The 17,533-nt window shown below is 40.1% G+C and overlaps 8 protein-coding genes across 14 annotated transcripts; 5 read left to right on the plus strand and 3 right to left on the minus strand.

The window, feature by feature from the left end:
• Positions 1 to 88: 88 nt before the first annotated feature.
• LOC135435864 (glutathione S-transferase 1-1-like) lies at positions 89 to 1,294 on the minus strand. Of its 3 annotated transcripts, none has more exons than XM_064693097.1 (2): positions 1,139 to 1,294; positions 89 to 802 (listed from the first exon to the last, which is right to left on the minus strand). In XM_064693097.1, the coding sequence occupies exon 2, from the start codon at positions 795 to 797 to the stop codon at positions 153 to 155; it is 645 nt and encodes a 214-aa protein (XP_064549167.1). In that variant the 5' UTR covers positions 798 to 802; positions 1,139 to 1,294; the 3' UTR covers positions 89 to 152. The 3 variants fall into 3 exon arrangements, with proteins under 3 accessions (XP_064549167.1, XP_064549168.1, XP_064549169.1); XM_064693098.1 differs by having other exon boundaries at positions 1,135 to 1,269; XM_064693099.1 differs by lacking the exon at positions 1,139 to 1,294 and adding an exon at positions 861 to 1,020.
• Positions 1,295 to 1,649: 355 nt separating this feature from the next.
• On the minus strand, positions 1,650 to 2,873 carry LOC135435866 (glutathione S-transferase 1-1). The gene is made up of 2 exons (XM_064693100.1): positions 2,723 to 2,873; positions 1,650 to 2,469 (listed from the first exon to the last, which is right to left on the minus strand). The coding sequence occupies exon 2, from the start codon at positions 2,461 to 2,463 to the stop codon at positions 1,834 to 1,836; it is 630 nt and encodes a 209-aa protein (XP_064549170.1). The 5' UTR covers positions 2,464 to 2,469; positions 2,723 to 2,873; the 3' UTR covers positions 1,650 to 1,833.
• A 3,123-nt stretch (positions 2,874 to 5,996) lies between these two features.
• Positions 5,997 to 6,999, plus strand: LOC135436248 (glutathione S-transferase 1-1-like). The gene is made up of 2 exons (XM_064693799.1): positions 5,997 to 6,013; positions 6,254 to 6,999. Exon 2 carries the CDS (start codon positions 6,284 to 6,286, stop codon positions 6,926 to 6,928), a length of 645 nt encoding a protein of 214 aa, XP_064549869.1. The 5' UTR covers positions 5,997 to 6,013; positions 6,254 to 6,283; the 3' UTR covers positions 6,929 to 6,999.
• Positions 7,000 to 7,230: 231 nt separating this feature from the next.
• LOC135436249 (glutathione S-transferase 1-1-like) lies at positions 7,231 to 8,090 on the plus strand. The gene has a single exon (XM_064693800.1). The coding sequence runs from the start codon at positions 7,311 to 7,313 to the stop codon at positions 7,950 to 7,952; it is 642 nt and encodes a 213-aa protein (XP_064549870.1). The 5' UTR covers positions 7,231 to 7,310; the 3' UTR covers positions 7,953 to 8,090.
• Positions 8,091 to 9,529: 1,439 nt separating this feature from the next.
• On the plus strand, positions 9,530 to 10,254 carry LOC135436472 (glutathione S-transferase 1-1-like). Its single transcript, XM_064694075.1, has one exon. The coding sequence runs from the start codon at positions 9,562 to 9,564 to the stop codon at positions 10,210 to 10,212; it is 651 nt and encodes a 216-aa protein (XP_064550145.1). The 5' UTR covers positions 9,530 to 9,561; the 3' UTR covers positions 10,213 to 10,254.
• A 937-nt stretch (positions 10,255 to 11,191) lies between these two features.
• On the plus strand, positions 11,192 to 11,886 carry LOC135436473 (glutathione S-transferase D2-like). Its single transcript, XM_064694076.1, has one exon. The coding sequence runs from the start codon at positions 11,220 to 11,222 to the stop codon at positions 11,868 to 11,870; it is 651 nt and encodes a 216-aa protein (XP_064550146.1). The 5' UTR covers positions 11,192 to 11,219; the 3' UTR covers positions 11,871 to 11,886.
• A 1,469-nt stretch (positions 11,887 to 13,355) lies between these two features.
• Positions 13,356 to 15,331, minus strand: LOC135436887 (uncharacterized). 4 transcript variants are annotated; one of them, XM_064694655.1, is made up of 5 exons: positions 15,246 to 15,331; positions 14,788 to 15,119; positions 14,598 to 14,727; positions 14,114 to 14,541; positions 13,356 to 14,058 (listed from the first exon to the last, which is right to left on the minus strand). In XM_064694655.1, the coding sequence occupies exons 4-5, from the start codon at positions 14,360 to 14,362 to the stop codon at positions 13,429 to 13,431; spliced, it is 879 nt and encodes a 292-aa protein (XP_064550725.1). In that variant the 5' UTR covers positions 14,363 to 14,541; positions 14,598 to 14,727; positions 14,788 to 15,119; positions 15,246 to 15,331; the 3' UTR covers positions 13,356 to 13,428. The 4 variants fall into 4 exon arrangements, with proteins under 4 accessions (XP_064550725.1, XP_064550727.1, XP_064550724.1 ...); XM_064694657.1 differs by having other exon boundaries at positions 14,114 to 14,502; positions 14,598 to 15,119; XM_064694654.1 differs by having other exon boundaries at positions 14,598 to 15,119.
• GstD11 (Glutathione S transferase D11) lies at positions 15,225 to 16,981 on the plus strand. 2 transcript variants are annotated; one of them, XM_064694659.1, is made up of 4 exons: positions 15,225 to 15,409; positions 16,154 to 16,366; positions 16,427 to 16,568; positions 16,623 to 16,981. In XM_064694659.1, the coding sequence occupies exons 2-4, from the start codon at positions 16,164 to 16,166 to the stop codon at positions 16,947 to 16,949; spliced, it is 672 nt and encodes a 223-aa protein (XP_064550729.1). In that variant the 5' UTR covers positions 15,225 to 15,409; positions 16,154 to 16,163; the 3' UTR covers positions 16,950 to 16,981. The 2 variants fall into 2 exon arrangements, with proteins under 2 accessions (XP_064550729.1, XP_064550728.1); XM_064694658.1 differs by lacking the exon at positions 15,225 to 15,409 and having other exon boundaries at positions 16,077 to 16,366.
• The last annotated feature ends 552 nt before the right edge of the window (positions 16,982 to 17,533 follow it).

Below are 17,533 nucleotides of genomic sequence, written 5' to 3' on the forward strand. Positions count from 1 at the left end.
AAAAAGTGACAAAATGACTTTTACCTCACTGATAAGATGAGGTGTACATATTTAGAGTCGTTGACTCTTTTCGATTTTAGATAAAGCGTACATGGCAACAATAGTTTTAATAATATGCCTTGAATATCATATATAATATCAATGATTAATCCCTATAGCTGCGATAAATACAATTTCTTGTAGTACAAGCAGCCCTCCCAGTTTTCCTCCCAGCCGGGCACCTCTTTCTTGGCGTTCTCATACCAATTGGTCACATTGGTGTACATGCCAAAGTCGTATCCGGTCACATCGAAAGTGGAAACGGTGGCCAAGAGCGCAAAATCAGCCACAGTAAGCCTATCAGCAGCCGCATACTTCTGGCCCTCGAGCAGAGTGTTGAAGGCAGCGAACGCAGCATCGATCCTCTTGAGGTTCTCGGGATCAGCCGGCTTCTTAACATCCTCAAACAGTTGCGGATAGTAATAATAGACATAGCTCTGATACAATGTGCCCAAATCGAAGAACAAGCGATGATTGATCAAGGCTCTCTGCTTAGGATCCTTTGGATACAGTGCATCATCCTTGCCGTACTTTTCCACCAGATACAGCAAGATGGCACGTGATTCCCACAAGGCAAAGTCGCCATCAACCAGCGTGGGAATCGTGTGTTGAGGATTAATCTTAACAAACTCTGGCTTCAAATGATCACCCGCATCCAGGTCCACCTGCCTCCTGTTCAGCTCCACACCCAAAGCCTGCGCCAACATCAGAATCGAGCGGCAGGGCGCCGAGTAGAGCATATAGTAAAAGTCCAGCATATTAACTAAAATTAAGAAGTATCCGATTTTTATATATTAAGTTACATTTGATAAATTACGAACGATATGATTCGAATTTCTGATTTGAATCTTAAGTTTGATAAACTTGGCAATGCCGGTTTGACGTGCTGTTGTCCTTATATAGTCGGCTATAACGAATTGAATAACTGAAATTCGTTTTGTAATTCGCAATTTATATTTTATAAGAATCTTTTCAATATTTGTAATGTAATGTAAAACAAAATGTGATTTAAGAATATTAAATGTGCGGCACACATCAAAAAACTGTTCTCTATTACTCTCTGGCCCACATTAAAACGCAAATTTATTTTTTTACCTACTCTTTGATTGCAATTGCGAGCTTCCTGTTTAGTGCATGCACTTTTTGAAACTGATGTGAGATATTGTGATAGGGCCCGGCATGCATAGAGAGAGTAACAGAAAGAGAGCAACCGTTATAGTACACTTTGCTAAAACAAATGCGGACTCAAAGAGAGAGCGAGAACTTACATACACATATTTATTACCCACACACACATACACACTCTCTATGTAAGAGCTCGTTATACAATTGCCAGCTCTCTGGGCAATTTATTCATCCAACCATGTACTATTATAAATTATGGGTACACCATATCGACTAAGCTCACCATGCATACATGTATGTACAGTGAAACCGCTCGTGGGCGGACAGGTACTGTCGGACAATTTTTGTCCGCCCAAGAGTGTCCGCCTAATGGGAGTGCCCTAACTCATAAATTGTACATATGTATGTATTACGAAAATATGGTTTGAGATAAGAGCCAATAAGAATGTCCGTTAAAAAAGTTTTCCCAGTATATATACAAAAAGTTGTTTGTCTCTTAAATTGTACTCAGTAAAAATGAATACTCTTTTATTATAAGCAAAAAATGCATTCGCATCAAACTCGCGCTTGATACAAATTTGCACACAACATTAGACGATTTCAAATCGTTTTGTGAATAAGTATGAATAAATTATTACATAAAATATAATACTCGCATATGTATTAAGCTTATTCGAAGTATTTCTTGAATTCCTGGCAGCCGGCCCAGTTCTCATCCCAGCCGGGAGTCACCTTCTTTAGGTTCTCGTACCACTTGTTCACGTTGGCGTACTTGCTGATGTCAAAGCCAGCCACCTCGAAGGTGGACACGCTGGCCACCAGGGCAATGTCGGCCACGGTGAGTGAGTCACCAGCGGCATAGGTCTGACCCTCCAGGAAAGTGTTTAGGAATTCGAAGGCGGCCTCGATCTTCTTGAAGGCCTCAGGATCGGCAGGCGCCTTGGCGAACACCTGGGGATAGTAGTAGTTGGCAAAGCTCTGGTACAGGGTGCCCATGTCGAAGTACAGCCTCTGATTGATGACGGCGCGCTTCTTGGGGCACTTGGGGTACAGGGAGTCGGTCTTGCCGTACTTCTCCACCAGGTAGACCAGAATGGCACGCGACTCCCACAGTGCAAAGCCATTGTCCACCAGAGTGGGAATAGTGTGCTGGGGATTGATCTTCAAAAACTCGGGCTTCAGATGCTCGCCGGCCTGCAGGTTCAGCAGCTTCTTGTTCAACTCAACACCAACAGCCTTGGCCAACATGATGACGGAGCGGCAGGGCGAGGAGCCGGGCAAATAGTAGAAGTCAACCATTTTTTACTATAATTAGAAGGGCACACAAGACAAACGACCATTAGTTGCGATCCATAATTGAGCGAAAACACAAAAAAAGAATTTAGGTCCATAATTATATTTAATATCGCGAGATTCGTAGTCCTATAGACATAACTTGTGGCTTTTGCCTTAACAATTGAGTTTTGGTAATTCTTTTTTTTGTTTTTTTTCCACATTCTTGGACGACACACAGACACAAATACACAGATTAATACATATTTAACACGTAGACACTTACTTTTGGGATTGTAGAAAACACGCGGCGCACACTGTACCAAGTATCAAGCAACACTGTTGGGACTCTGAAGAGACGTTCCGCTTTTATAGACCCCCGCTGTAACACAAAATGCGAGCGAGCAGCAGGCGACCGGCCGCTATAAAACCGGCAAACAAATATGAACATAGGTATCTGCTGTTCGCGGGGAGCACAGTACATAAATACACACACGCTTATGTATATAGTAGAGGGTATATACAAAGTAAGCTGCCATAAAGAGCGTGAGTTGTTTTCGCGTGTTTGCCGTTGCTTTCGCGTATTTGTTGTATTTGTATTTATGTGTGTGTGTGTCTCTGCTTGTATGTATGTACGTATCAAAGCTATAAAACAAATTTATAAAGAGTTGAATATGTAGCAGATATCCAAACATGCATACATATGTATGTGTGTATGTACTTGCATATGAAAATAGTCAAAATTGTAACTTCATAACCAAATAGTGAATATACATATGTACATATATGCAGCACATACCCTTCACTTGTATGTGGAGCCACAGAAAGCGGCAACTTTCTAATGAACTTGTTGCACCACATTGCGGATCGCCTCAATTTTTAGAGGAATCATTTGGCTGCTCTCTTTGGTGCTCTCAGCAAAAGCATTCTTTTTGCCGCCTTTTTGTTTGCAAATTTATTCGCATATTTGTTTGTCTCTCTTGCTAAAATTCCCTACTATCCAATTATACATATGTACATCCATATGTATATGTTTCTGTGCCTGTGTATGTGCTATACATATGGGTGTGCATATAATATAATCAATATTATATTCAATTACGTACACTATAAACCTTTTTTGTTTATGGCATTTGTGTGAATTCTTTGCGACTTGTGCCAGCTGTCGAATCGAACTTAATGCACTTGAGATTATATTTGAAAATAATCACAGCAGCTTGTTTGTCGAAACCAGCACAAATATTTACAAGTACATCGATACAAATGTGTATATCCAGCATAAATGTATATACATATGTATGTACATACACACATAAGCGTGTTGTGCATACCAACATATTTTGGTAGCAATGCATTTATCGATAAGAATTGTGGGCATACAATTATTGTGAACTATAATAATAGTACATTTACCATTAGCCTTGAACGTATCAAATTGTACATGGACTGACATATATACATATATGTATGCATATGTATGTATATACATACATATGTATATGTATGCATAAATAGTATAACACCCTGTGACGGTCAGTTGCCCACGCCTTTAACATGAAAACGATTAGGAATAAAAGCTTTTCCAAAAAAGGCAACTAAAATATATAGGTACACCAATATCTGCATCGCTTGTATGTATGTATGTTTACCTAAAATTTATTGACTTTCCATTAATGGTGACCAAAGCTAACTTTGCTAATGGTGATTACTGGGGCTAATTGCAATACTACCTATGTAAATGTGCATTAACTAGGGAATACAAAAGATACTCTCACACAGTAAACATTGTAAGTAAAGTCACGCAAAGTTGTTATAAAGCATACATACATACATAATTATAGATTCGCATGTATAAACTCTATTTAATTATCTTATCATTATCTTAATGACCTTTGAGGTCACTTTAGAAGTCAGTCTTGTGGTCAAATATGTCATATCAAAAGGTACAAACAATATCAATGGATGAGTACATATTTCTTTATGCTATAACACATTGCTTGCACTAAATATAAAAACTAACTAGGTACATATATTATTATAAATAAAACATCAGACGGTGGCTAGCTTTATACTTACTTATACTTTATACTTAGGCTAGTTATTCAGTAATTAAATAAACATTGAACTACAATAGCGTGGAATGTTCTATTAAAAGTAAATATGTATGTAAATGATGAAATTCGGAAGTTCATTTGTGACTTGTCATATCATTTGCACATACGACTCGAATATTCCATGAGCATCACGGACTGTTCCAAACATTTTGTAGTTTTTATCAGTTTCACAATTTGTAAAGTTTATTATAAGCATGACATTGCAAAAAATTTATTATAAACAACGCGAGCATTTGCCGGCTCTGTGGAGTACACGTCAGGAATACCTCAAGCGAAAAACAACAACAAGTAAAAGTACACTATTTGGGACTGCCCGACCTCGGAGATACCCTGTGCTTAGCGAATAACATTGGTATGTATAGTCCGACCCTATGAAATATTTAGGATTTAAAAATGACAGCCAAATGTGTGCATAAGCCAAAGCGCAAGATTCTAATTGAGAATATATGTATATAGTAAATAAAGTACGAAAAGCTTCCTTCTGTCATGAACATAAAACCATCATACTCTTTTTTATCCATTTTGAATAAGCAAAGGGTATACAAGTTGGCGATGCGTCAGCATAAAAGAGCGAACGACTGAGTATTAGCAGTTGAGAGCGTTAGTTTAGTCACTTCTCCACCAGAATATTCGAAGCATTCAGAAAACCCCACAGGCTCCAAATGTAGAAGAAGAAGACACCGGCAGCTTACTCATTTGCACATAATTTAAAGATTCAATGAAAAACCTAAACAAAAGAAGCCACCAAACAAGTGGTTTGGGTTTTACGGGCGCTCGGAGATGACGAGGAGTCGAAAATATAGAGAAAGGTCGCGGCGTCTATGCTATGAACACAATTCAGCTGCCCAGAGAACCAGTTTGCCTACATTGACGACGTGTGCGTCATACGCCCCACCAGCAAACAGATCCCTATGTGAACAAAGAGCATTGACAACCGAAGAGAAGCTAGAAATAAAGAGATTTTTCAAAAGAGTCAGCGTAAAACAGTTTGAATTGGTATTCACACCCTGTAGATATGAAATTGGCAGAGGAGGCAAACATACTCATGGTGATAGAAATTTAAGCACTGACAATTTCTTAACAATTTCACAATAAAAGAAAAGTTCGAGAAATACATGTATACTCCGCTCACACGTTAAAAAAGTTTATAAAACGAATAGGGTATATTCAATTAAGCTCTATTCTGACAATTTCAATGTATATAAGTGTATATAAGGAGAATGTATATAAAGAGAAAAGCAGAAACCTTGAGATTAACTTACAGGGTGTGTTTTAGTTGAGCAAGCTACTCTAGAGCATTCTTACTTGCCTCATTTGAATACTTAGATAAATTTATATATGTATGCATATAGTTTGATATGTATATATATATTATGTACTTAAATTGTTGTAGATGTACAGTTGGGTAGCTGGGACGTGAGAAAGGTTATTTTGTAAAGTCTTTAGAATTTGGATATCTACAGGTAGTTTGTAACTTGTATTCTCATGATGTATATATATGCAGATACATATATATAAATATATACTGCTGTGTTAGTTACACCTATATTTGTATAATGATAAGTGGCGATAACTAAGGAATCATATTATCAAATACATATACATACAAGTACACATACACATACATGTGTGTGTAACACACCTGTTCGTTGATCTATGTACAAGCAGAAATAATTCAGTGCCGGTTCGTTTCACCTACCCAGCAAACAGACGACCGAATACCCACCGGCAAGATGGACTTTTATTATTTGCCAGCCTCAGCGCCATGTCGTGCCGTTCTTATGGTGGCAAAGGCGCTGGAAGTTGAACTTAATAAGAAGCTTTTAAACACCTTGGCAGGTGAGCAACTATCACCGGAGTTTGTGAAGATCAACCCGCAGCACACGATCCCGACGCTCGTGGACAATGGCTTCTCGGTGTGGGAGTCGCGCGCCATTCTTGTTTACCTCGTGGAGCAGTACGGTAAGGATGACTCGCTGTACCCCAAGGATCCGCAGGAACAGGCGCTGGTTAATCAGCGCTTATATTTCGACATGGGCAGCCTGAGCCAAAGTTTCGCCGACTATTATTACGCACAGTTTCTGCAGCACAAGCCAGCAGACCCTGCACAGTTTGAGAAGGTGAAAACATCATTTAACTATCTCAACTGCTTTCTAGAAGGTCATCAATTTGTTGCCGGCCATAAATTAACTGTCGCGGATTTTTCCATTCTGGCCACCGTGTCCACGTTTGTTGTGGCAGACTTTGATATCAGCAAATATGCCAATGTGGCCAGATGGTACGAGGCAGTTAAGAAGGTAACACCCGGCTGGGACGAAGGCTTAAACGTAATGAAAGAGTGGCTTGACGACAAGCGAAAGGAAAATGCAACCAATTGAAACACATATTAAGTATTTGTATAAATATTATATAGTCATGAACTAAATAAAGTAAGGAGTCAATACGAAAAGTTTCTAACAATTTTCAAACTTGATTTTAGCTATGAAAATTAGAAATAATTTGAAATTTGAGTGTCCACGATCGATAAAATCGCTCGAATTGCCTTTTAATACCCAACGAATGTTTACATAGTATAAACCCAATGACAAGCAATTTTCAAAAGCCCAAAGATAATGACCACATGGAGCGCGATAATGAGACACTCACGTCATGCTTTATCTCTAAAAAAGCTTTTACTATATTATACCTAGCCCCGTCCAACAGAATTCAGTAGTCGCTCACACTCTGACAGCGCTAGACACGACCCACCAAATTGTGAAAATGGACTTTTATTACTCACCTGGCTCGGCGCCCTGCCGTTCCGTTCTAATGACTGCTGCCGCAGTGGGCGTCAAACTTAACAAGAAGTTGCTGAACACCGGCGAGCAGGAGCAACTGAAGCCGGAGTTCTTAAAGCTTAATCCGCAACATACGATTCCAACGCTGGTGGACAATGGCTTCTCCATCTGGGAGTCGCGTGCCATTCTCGCGTATCTGGTTGAGAAATATGGCAAGGACGACTCGCTCTATCCCAAGGATCCCCAGCAGCGAGCTTTAGTCAATCAGCGGCTATACTTTGACATGGGCGTTCTGTACCAGGCCTTCGCCGATTATTACTATCCCCAATTTCGCTTTAACAAGCCAGCTGACCCTGAGAATTTCAAAAAGGTGGAGTCTGCCTTTGCTCTCCTGAACACCTTCCTCGAAGGTCAGCAATATGTAGCCGGAAAAAGGCTGACAATTGCCGACATTTCCATTTTGGCCTCAGTTTCGACTGTTGTTACGGTTGGCTTCTCGCTGAGCAGCTATCCAAATGTGGCCAAGTGGTACGAGCATGTACAGAAAGTGACTCCTGGCTGGGATGAGAATCTAATCGGCTTGGAGATACTGAAAGAGCGCATGGCATCAAAGGGCATGAAATAAATTGTGACCATCTTTAATTTACAAATATTTATGTCTACTATAATATACGTACATTTACTTTAGTTTAATCCATGACACATCACAATATAATTAAAAACGTGTTCTTAAATAAAAAATAACACAACTAGTTGAACTAAATATGTACATTTTTATTTATATGATTGCCAAACAGCTATTAAAATGTACATATACGGTCGAGCGATTTTAAAGGGGGTCTGAAAGAGCGATAAGCTCTGAAGTGCAATATCGGCTTTTTATGCGGTGCTTATTTATTTCCTCCAGAGAGAAAAATTACCCATTAACTTCTCTTCATTCGTGTATTTTATTTTAGTTAAGGTGTATATGGGGCGGTACTTCCAGAATTTCCTATAATAAAAGAATATTGAAATCTGTTATTTCATATTTGGTTACAGCATGTGCCGGTATATTTGCAATATCCTCTATAACTTCTAAACTTCTATTCAAGTCCAAACTTGAGAATGTGAGTTAGCGGGTAAATTAATTATCTTACAATTTTCAAACCTGATTCGTATAATTCTTGGTACCCCCCTTTGTATTTCTATATATAAAACTGCTTGTGCTGACTGACTGACTGATTGGTCATCAACGCACAGACCATACCGTAAGAGCTAGGAAGCTGCAATTTTCATTGTAGTTACCTTATGTGATGAAGGTTCACGTTAAGACGGAGTTTCGGGAAATTTCACCCGCATGTGTGGAAAATACGCGAATAGCTTTTGTATGCAACTTTTTGCCTACCATCCGATCGACTCACTTTCAAAAATCTCTGTTCAAATTTACTTGGGGGGTGTTTCACACTTGTTGGAAAATTTATCTCTCCTTGGTGGAAATACGATTCAAAGATTTTTTGGCCGAAGTTTAAAGTTTGTATCTATATGTATGCCTGTTTGTACATGCGTACATGTATGAATACATGTCCGGATACCTACATGCATGCACACATACGTACATATATATGTACATACTTTCATATGTACATATGCACATTCAAATACACATATACAAGCATGTATGTATACACTTTTGCATATATGTATATGCATGCATACAAAGAAGTTTGTGTGCATGTCTGCATATATATGTATGCATGCTTGTATGCATGCTTGTATGCATGTTTGTATGCAAATTTTAATGCAGTATGCCTTACTATGTGATTCTCATCAATTCAAGTGAGATTTTGACTGTTTCTCTTTTTCTCTCTCTATTTTGAGCTCCCTCTCACTATCTCTACATCTAACTCTATCTCTAAGTCTCTTGATGACAAATGTACGATTATAAAATTTAAAAGTGGTACTTTCCGAGCGACATTTTTAATCAAATTCGCTGATGCATATCAAGTATATGCTAAAGCTAAGAGCTGGCCAATATAATCGTATTATCAATTCTAAGTACACAGATAGCACCGATGACTCCCACTTGATTTTATGCATAAACATATAGAACTGAAAGTAACAGTGACAAACATTATTTGATAAAAATCATGAAATGATAGATAATAGTTTGTGGCTTTTGCTATAAAAAGAGTTGCGACCACACATTCAAAGTCAGTCAGCACTTATTATTCAAGAGCAGAGCAAGCAATTTCAACATGGATTTTTACTATATGCCCGGTTCAGCCCCCTGCCGTTCAGTTATAATGACGGCAAAGGCTTTGGGAGTGGAGCTCAACAAGAAATTACTTAATGTCATGGCGGGTGAGCAGCTGAAACCGGAGTTTTTGAAGATCAACCCACAGCACACGATTCCAACGCTCGTGGATAACGGCTTCGCGTTGTGGGAGTCACGCGCCATACTTGTCTACCTGGTTGAGAAGTACGGCAAGGACGACTCGCTCTATCCCAAGAATCCAAAGCAGCAGGCTATAGTAAATCAACGGCTATACTTTGATATTGGAGTGCTGTTCAAGGCATTCTCTGATTATTACTCGCCACTCTTTCGGCTAAACAAGCCCGGATCTCCAGAAGACTACAAAAAGGTTGAGGCTGCCTTCAGTTTGCTTGACACCTTCCTGGAAGGCCAGCAATATGTGGCTGGCAGCAACCTGACAATCGCTGACATCGCTATCCTAGCATCCGTTTCGACATTTGTAGCAATGAACTTTGAACTTAAGAACTATCCCAATGTTGCCAAGTGGTACGAAAATGCCCAGAAGGTAACGCCCGGATGGAACGAAAACTGGGAGGGCTTGATGCAGATGAAGGAATGGTTCGAGGCTAAAATGAAGCAACAAAAAGCTTAATTTATTTTCTCTTAAATCTTCAAAAATGTATATTATTTACATTTATCATTATATTTATATTTATTTAAATAAAACTTGTGTATATATAAGTTAAAGAAAGTGAAACACATACATTTTTATGACTACATATCAAGAAGGGTATCTACCCTATTTTCTCTCTCTCTCTCTCTCTTTCTCTCTCTCTCTCTTTATCTCTCTCTCTCTATCTTGCTCTTCCTCTCTCTCTTTCTCAGTCTCGCTCTCTCCTACTTATAGATTGCAATAAAATAATGCTACGTGTGTTACTCCTACTTGATTTGATATACACACATATATAAGACTGAAAGTAACAGTGACTATCTCTATTTGATAACAAGTAAGTGTGCTCTAGTCGGGAATTCCCTGAGCGCCGAGCAGCCATCACAAACATTCTAGCTTCCTTTTACACATCCGTACAAAGAATCAATAGCCCCACAACATGGGAAATGCTTTCGTGATTTGCCTCGGTGTTTATGGTCCGATCTTTATGGTATTTAAGGGCATAAGTACGACATCTAAATCTGTGTAAATGTCTAAGCCCAAGCCTAAACCTCTATGAATGGGAAACATTTAATTATGTGGGAAACGTGGGTTTCTAAAAGAGAAATATTCCCTTTCTGTGTATACTATACGAGCATCTACCTACCAAATTTAGTGCCCCTAGCGGTCAGAAGCTCCGAGATATGCTCCAAAAACAGGATTTGGATATGGATCCTTATCGATTTTATGGAAATGGGGATAGTTATCGATGATTTGAAAGAAACTCGTTCGTAGTCCTAATAAATGCTGAGATTGACATATTCGTACATACGGACGGAAATGGTTATATCGATTCGATTTCTGCCTGTTGCACACATATGCATGAAACTTATATTCCCGCACGAAATATTAGATAATTAATTGTGTGCTTTTGCTATAAAGAGAGTAGCAGCCACACACTCAAATTCAGTTAGCGCTCATTATTCAAGAGCAGAACACGCAATTTCGACATGGACTTCTACTATATGCCCGGTTCAGCCCCCTGCCGTTCAGTTATAATGACGGCAAAGGCTTTGGGAGTGGAGCTCAACAAGAAATTACTTAATGTCATGGAGGGTGAGCAAATGAAACCAGAGTTTGCTAAACTTAATCCACAGCGCACGATTCCAACGATCGTGGACAATGGCTTCGCGTTGTGGGAGTCACGCGCCATTCTTGTTTACCTGGCTGAGAAGTACGGCAAGGACGATTCGCTCTATCCCAAGGATCCAAAGCAACAGGCTCTAGTTAATCAGCGACTTTACTTTGATATGGGTGTTCTGTTCAAGTCATTCTACGATTATTACTCGCCAATATTTCGACTAAAGAAGCTAGGAGATCCAGAAGACTTTAAAAAGATTGAGACTGCCTTTGGTTTCCTAAACACCTTCCTGGAAGGTCAGCTGTATGTAGCTGGGAACAATTTGTCAATCGCGGATATTGCCATCCTGGCCAACGTTTCGTCATTTGTAACAATGATCTTTGACCTTAAGAACTATCCCAATGTTGCCAAGTGGTACGAAAATGCCCAAAACGTAACACCCGGATGGAACGAAAACTGGGAGGGCTTGCTGCAGATGAGGGACTTTTTTGATGCTAAGATGAAGGAAATAAAGGCATAAGAACTTGATGCTATTTGTTGGACATCATTTGTTGTATGTATATATATTAAGAAAAATGAAATAAAATATTGTTAATTTTATTTAATGATGTATATAAATGATGAAGCTTACACTAAGGCTGTGCTGCGCTCCCCTTAGCCCCATAATATTGGAAAAGCGTTTGCTTCGGTGCTTATTGTAAGATCTCTACATGTTTTTGGGAACGAATGCGTTTTTTGTTTTCAATTTCGGGGGAACGGAGGAGTTTGCCAAATAGAAAAATATTTTAGATCTGTGTGTACTATACGAGAAGTCTACATGCCAAATTTGGCGTCTCTAGCTCTTATAAGCTCCGAGATATGCTCAAGATGCAGGACTTCGATATCGATTTTTATCGATCTCTTTGCAACTCGTACTTCAACAGTTTATACGTACGGACAAACGCTTCGGCTATTGATGCTGAGTTAAAATATATATATTTTTATGGGGTTGGAAATGCTTCCTTCTGCTTGTTTCAATAATTCGGGCAAAAGCATTATAAACTTTATACCACCATTTTTAATAAATCTAGGGTATATAAAAGTTGAATGCAGCTAGATATAATTTATCAAGAAATAAATAAATTTGTAGCGACGATTGAGTCGTAATTGACGCAATTATTTCCGGGTGAGTTTTTGTTAGGGCGTTAAAATTTGTACCACGCATTTCTGCATTCGCGTGTTCCCCTTGCAGACCAATCAATATTTTTTATTTTGACATTGAAATAATTAAACAATGGCAATTTTATATATTACATATAGAGAATAGATTACCAGACGTCGCGAAATTATTTGTGTGATTTGCGCCAACTACAGACATTGCAGATCAACTTTTATGGCAAAACATTAGACTAGACTTCCTTTCTATATGCAATCTATTAATTACCAACCCTTTATAATTGGAATTAATTGCCAACATTAGTCTTGTTTCTCTCTTTCTTTCTATATTCTTTCGTCTTCTCGGGACCTCGAATCTTAAACTTTGTTCCCATTTTGCCAATGTTTATCCAACTAAACTACTCGAACGACTGACTGTGAGCAAAAAACATGACATCAATGTAGTTGACAAATCAATTAAAACAAAAGAATCTTAATTATTATTGCTAGCTCCCAACAATGTTCCATATTGTTATTGTTTCTAAATAACCCGCTTTGCTTTTTTCTCTATGAAGGATAAACACACATATAAAAGTTAAAAATTTCTGGTGAAGTTGAACACGACTTTTCGCTTGTCAGACACCTACATATTTGGCTCAGTTGTTTTTGACGTTTTTCGTACAAGCTTTAAGTGTTTTTTTTTAAGTCTTAGTGCTTATTTTCCACCCAAATGGAAGCGTTAGGTCAAATTTGATCTTCGTAGTTGTCGTTTATGTGACCCAGTGAGGACCAATAATATAAATATAAATATAAAATATTGAAACAATTTCGACTAAAATTAAAAATATATATGTATTTCAATTCTCCTTGGTATGCAAGCAATTACTACAATTTACATCAAATTTCATCACGTTCTCCAGTTAACGACAATAAAGCTTCCACTTCTACTGCGTGTACGGCTCCGGTTCGATTAGCTTCTGCAGCTGGCGATACTTGTGAATGGCATTGCGCACAAATTCCGTGGTTCGTCGCACGCGTTCGGGCGTCATTTCCTCGACCAGCATGCGACCCACATCCTGTGCTCCACCAGAGCGTAGATAGTTCACAGCCTTGTTGGGAATCTCACAGATGGGCGTTAGCCGGCAGAGGGCGTTGGTAATGGCGCCTCCAAAGAGAATCACACCCACGGCGGAGATCACCACGGCCGCAATGCGAAACAGCGTAGACATCAGTATGGTGGGCAATAATCGGGACGCAAAGGCCATCAACGGGTTCAAGGCGGGGGACGAAGGCCCAGCTGCAACCGTTGTGGTCACATCTGAAACACTATCGGAGCCAACTTGATTTGTGGGCACCAAGAAGCCCTCGTAGCCGGTCTGCACCATAATGGGTCCCGGATAGGGATAGATACCTGGAGCGCCTGTCATCGGCGCTGGGTAGGCCGCGAGCGGTGCCAAGCCCGCTGCACCACCATACTGGTTCAGATACTGCTGAAAGGCCTCGGGCGTGATGAGTCCGCTGGCATAGATGGACACCGGCTCATTGCTGCTGGCGCTGGCCACATTGTCACCCGACTGTAATAGTATTGTGTGAGCTCTTTGTCTATTCGGGCTGCTTACTTTTACTCACCACTGTTGGATCCTGTGCTTCAGTGGCGCTCGTAGCCGCTAAGCTCGTGCCATTGGCATTGACCAAACCGGCATCACTTAATGCATTCGTTTCTATGTTCGCATCTGGCTGCTTATCAGACTCCTCTATGGTATTGGCGGCTGTTGCAATGGGCGCAGTGTCCAGCGCCGGCAACGTGCGCACCTCAAACAACATCACGAGGAGCAGCATCAGGCGCAGCGACATGTTGAATTGATTTCTATAGCTCATCTTGAGGCACTTGTTTCACTTCGCTTGCACGGACAACTGTTCAAGGTACTTGCGCGGCAATGCTCTTTATAGGCATGATCTGGCAAGGAATACCTTGACTATTTTAATGGCCTGTGTTATCCTTGTCCAAGGCGTTGTCCCTTTTGCAATTATTGTAGAAATTTCCAAGAATTTTACGGCTAATGTATTTGGATTTTTCGATAGTTTTCCAAAACAGGGATTGTCAGTGGCTTACCTGCATCAAAAACTGCACAGGTAGCTAAGCAAGAGTCCTGGGTAATTTTTGCTTTACAGTCGCAGTCGAAATAGAGTGCCTAGTGCCTGTTTGGCTGCTTGTCTTCAGTTGGTTCTTCATTTCGCCTTGCCTAATAAAAGGCGACAGCTCGAGTTAGTTTCTAAGTGGCCACGAAAGCGCTAAAACTTACGCTACTGCATACCCACTTTCAGTTTCGGGCCTGGGTTTCGCCTGCCCACCCCGACCAAGTTTTGAGCGGCACTCAGTTGGAAAGACTTACAGCAATCAATACCAGATAAAACACGTAGCTACAACAAATTATGTAGTGGCTTAATTTAGAACGCAAAAATAAAAAAACACGAGCACGACATCCTGACCGAGTTTCGGCGGACGCCCCCAATCAAGCTACTATCCTAGAGCTCGGCGCCCGCTCAACCGCCCCACTCCCCAAACACCCACTCAGGTGAGCACACATTAGCCGAGGCGACGCTGTTGTCGTCCAGGTAACGCTCGCTATGAAAACTAAACGAAAATAGCAAAACAAAACAAGCATGAAACAAAGCAGCAAGCAGCCACCGATGACATGAAAATTCTGAAAATTCAAACAGGCAGGCGGCGACAGGGAGTCACGTCGACAAGTTAACACACAGCGAGATTATATCACCATCATCATCACAGCCGAGATTGTGGACCAGGACCGGAGCAGCTCCGTCGAGGCGACAGTAGAGCTCGACACTCGTAAGCACACTGGGGAACTGCATAGACATCGACTCCGTGGCCGTAGTGCACCACAAGCTGGTGCACAAGATTGTGTGAGTATGCAGCAGGTGGGTCATCAGCTTTCCCATATCAATAATGGATAATTAATTGAGGCGAAAAGGCTGCAATTAATATGTCCGTGATAATCATTCATTGGCCAACTGCCAATGGCCAGACGGTCACATACCTAGTATTTATGTTTGAAGGCCTCTCTTAATCGTCTTTTCCTTCCTTATGGATCAAGTGTCAAAAATAAAACCAAACATTTCTTAAAATAAATGAGAAAGGGAGCTAAATTAAAGACTGGCAGATTACAGCTGGTTGAATATTGTTAAAAAGTTTATTAATTATATGATTAGGTTAACTTTAGCATTTTTTATCACTATATTAAAACAAAGACAGCTAGAACCAGATGTAAAGCATTACGCCTGGCTTGGGCTTGGGAAACTTTTGTAAATGATTAATTAATAAATTCTAGGCGATTGTTTTCATATTCTTTCAACTAGTTATACAAAAAACTTAGTATCCCATAACTTAAACAATCGCCTTTAACTGTTTTTGCATAAATTAACATCGAATTCGAGATTGACCTTCAGAAGTAACCTTGTCGTAGGCTAGTATAAAATTCGAAGCAATTTACATTCATAAAACATTTGAAATCGATGCATTGATTTTCTGCTGTATGCACGGTTTGTGGCCAACGTGTTGCTGGCCAATTTTCGAATAGCTTTTTAGTTGTAACTGATGAACCGAACCGAACAAATTGTAACAGAATTTGTCTACTGCTTACTTATCAGAGGTGGCAAAATGTCCACGCCAGTGTTGTACTATCTGCCTCCGAGTCCGCCATGTCGCAGTATTCTGCTGTTGGCCAAAATGCTCGGTCTGGACTTTGAGCTGAAGATCGTCAACATAATGGAGGGGGAGCAGCTGAAGCCCGACTTTGTGGCCATGAATCCACAGCACTGCGTGCCCACAATGAACGATCAGGGCCTGGTGCTGTGGGAAAGGTGAGCGCTGCTTTTGCACAATTGATGCAATCCAATCCATCCTTACATGTATCCTTGCAGTCGCGCCATACTCTCATATTTGGTGGCCGCCTATGCCAAATCAGACGAGCTCTATCCCACGGATATACGCGTGCGAGCGCTGGTGGATCAGCGTCTACACTTTGATCTGGGCACGCTCTATCAACGTCTCACCGACTTCTATGTGAGTAACTAACGGTGGACCTAGTAATTTTCTCATATCTGCCTGCTCCTGCAGTTTCCCACAATGTTCATTGGCGCCCCACTGGACGAGGTCAAACGCGCCAGACTAACCGAAGCCGTCGGCTGGCTAAATGCAATACTGGAGGGCCGGGAATATGCAGCCGCAGAACATTTTACAATTGCAGACCTAACACTGCTCGTTACTGTCTCCCAGCTGGAGGCCTTTGAATTTGAGCTAAGACCCTACAAATATGTCAAGCAATGGCTAGATCGCTGCAAGGAGCATATGGCGCCCTATGATTACGAAGAACTCAATGCCAGCAAGGCGGTCATGTTGGCCGACATGTTCAGGGCGAAGATGACCCAAACAGGTGGATCCTAATTAGCTACAAATATACATAATCTATCAAATACCATCATATACTCATGTTGTACTAAATAAATATTTAGCGTTTTGCTTAAAATGTTAATTCAAACTTGTGTGTCCTAGATATAAATACATAGATGATACATATACTGTAGATGCAGGCATATATCTGGTCAGTCAGTCAGGACAAACTCTTTTAGATATATATAGATACATGATAAATAATAATTGTACAGAAAAATACAGATACAGAGTATAAGTAGATAGGGATATATATACATATAAATATATCTACAGCAATAGATACAAATACAGATACCGATTCAATTATAGATATAGATAGATTTAAGTCAGAAGTAGAATTAGAAGTAGGACTAATATTTTCAATTTATTTTCTTATATTTTCGCTTTAATTTCATCCTAAATTAAACTAAGCAAAATTGGGTTAGACTTGACCAATTTCTGAGCGTTTTTAGATAAAGTAATTGCCTCAAGGGTTAATAAAATGCCTTAGAGTTTCTTTGGGAACAGATCGAGAAAAAAAAGCGAATCGTTACCAATTTGCTGCCTCCTTCCAGCGCACTGATAACTGCCAATCA

The sequence above is a fragment of the Drosophila montana genome, unplaced genomic scaffold (assembly GCF_035044405.1).
Source record: "Drosophila montana isolate Dmon_TW-CO22-7 unplaced genomic scaffold, ASM3504440v1 contig_3733_1, whole genome shotgun sequence".
In the NCBI taxonomy this organism is placed as follows: Eukaryota; Metazoa; Arthropoda; class Insecta; order Diptera; family Drosophilidae; genus Drosophila; species Drosophila montana.

Bases quoted from the DNA above. Each gene is read 5' to 3' on its own strand.
- LOC135436473 (XM_064694076.1), top strand. From the start codon at position 11,220: ATGGACTTCTACTATATGCCCGGTTCAGCCCCCTGCCGTTCAGTTATA.
- LOC135436472 (XM_064694075.1), top strand. From the start codon at position 9,562: ATGGATTTTTACTATATGCCCGGTTCAGCCCCCTGCCGTTCAGTTATA.
- LOC135436887 (XM_064694655.1), bottom strand. From the start codon at position 14,362: ATGAGCTATAGAAATCAATTCAACATGTCGCTGCGCCTGATGCTGCTC. The intron at 14,059-14,113 runs GTGAGTAAAAGT...ATACTATTACAG, and splicing joins AAGCACAGGATCCAACAGTG to TCGGGTGACAATGTGGCCAG.
- LOC135435866 (XM_064693100.1), bottom strand. From the start codon at position 2,463: ATGGTTGACTTCTACTATTTGCCCGGCTCCTCGCCCTGCCGCTCCGTC.
- LOC135435864 (XM_064693097.1), bottom strand. From the start codon at position 797: ATGCTGGACTTTTACTATATGCTCTACTCGGCGCCCTGCCGCTCGATT.
- LOC135436249 (XM_064693800.1), top strand. From the start codon at position 7,311: ATGGACTTTTATTACTCACCTGGCTCGGCGCCCTGCCGTTCCGTTCTA.
- LOC135436248 (XM_064693799.1), top strand. From the start codon at position 6,284: ATGGACTTTTATTATTTGCCAGCCTCAGCGCCATGTCGTGCCGTTCTT.
- GstD11 (XM_064694658.1), top strand. From the start codon at position 16,101: ATGAACCGAACCGAACAAATTGTAACAGAATTTGTCTACTGCTTACTT. The intron at 16,367-16,426 runs GTGAGCGCTGCT...GTATCCTTGCAG, and splicing joins GGCCTGGTGCTGTGGGAAAG to TCGCGCCATACTCTCATATT. The intron at 16,569-16,622 runs GTGAGTAACTAA...CTGCTCCTGCAG, and splicing joins AACGTCTCACCGACTTCTAT to TTTCCCACAATGTTCATTGG.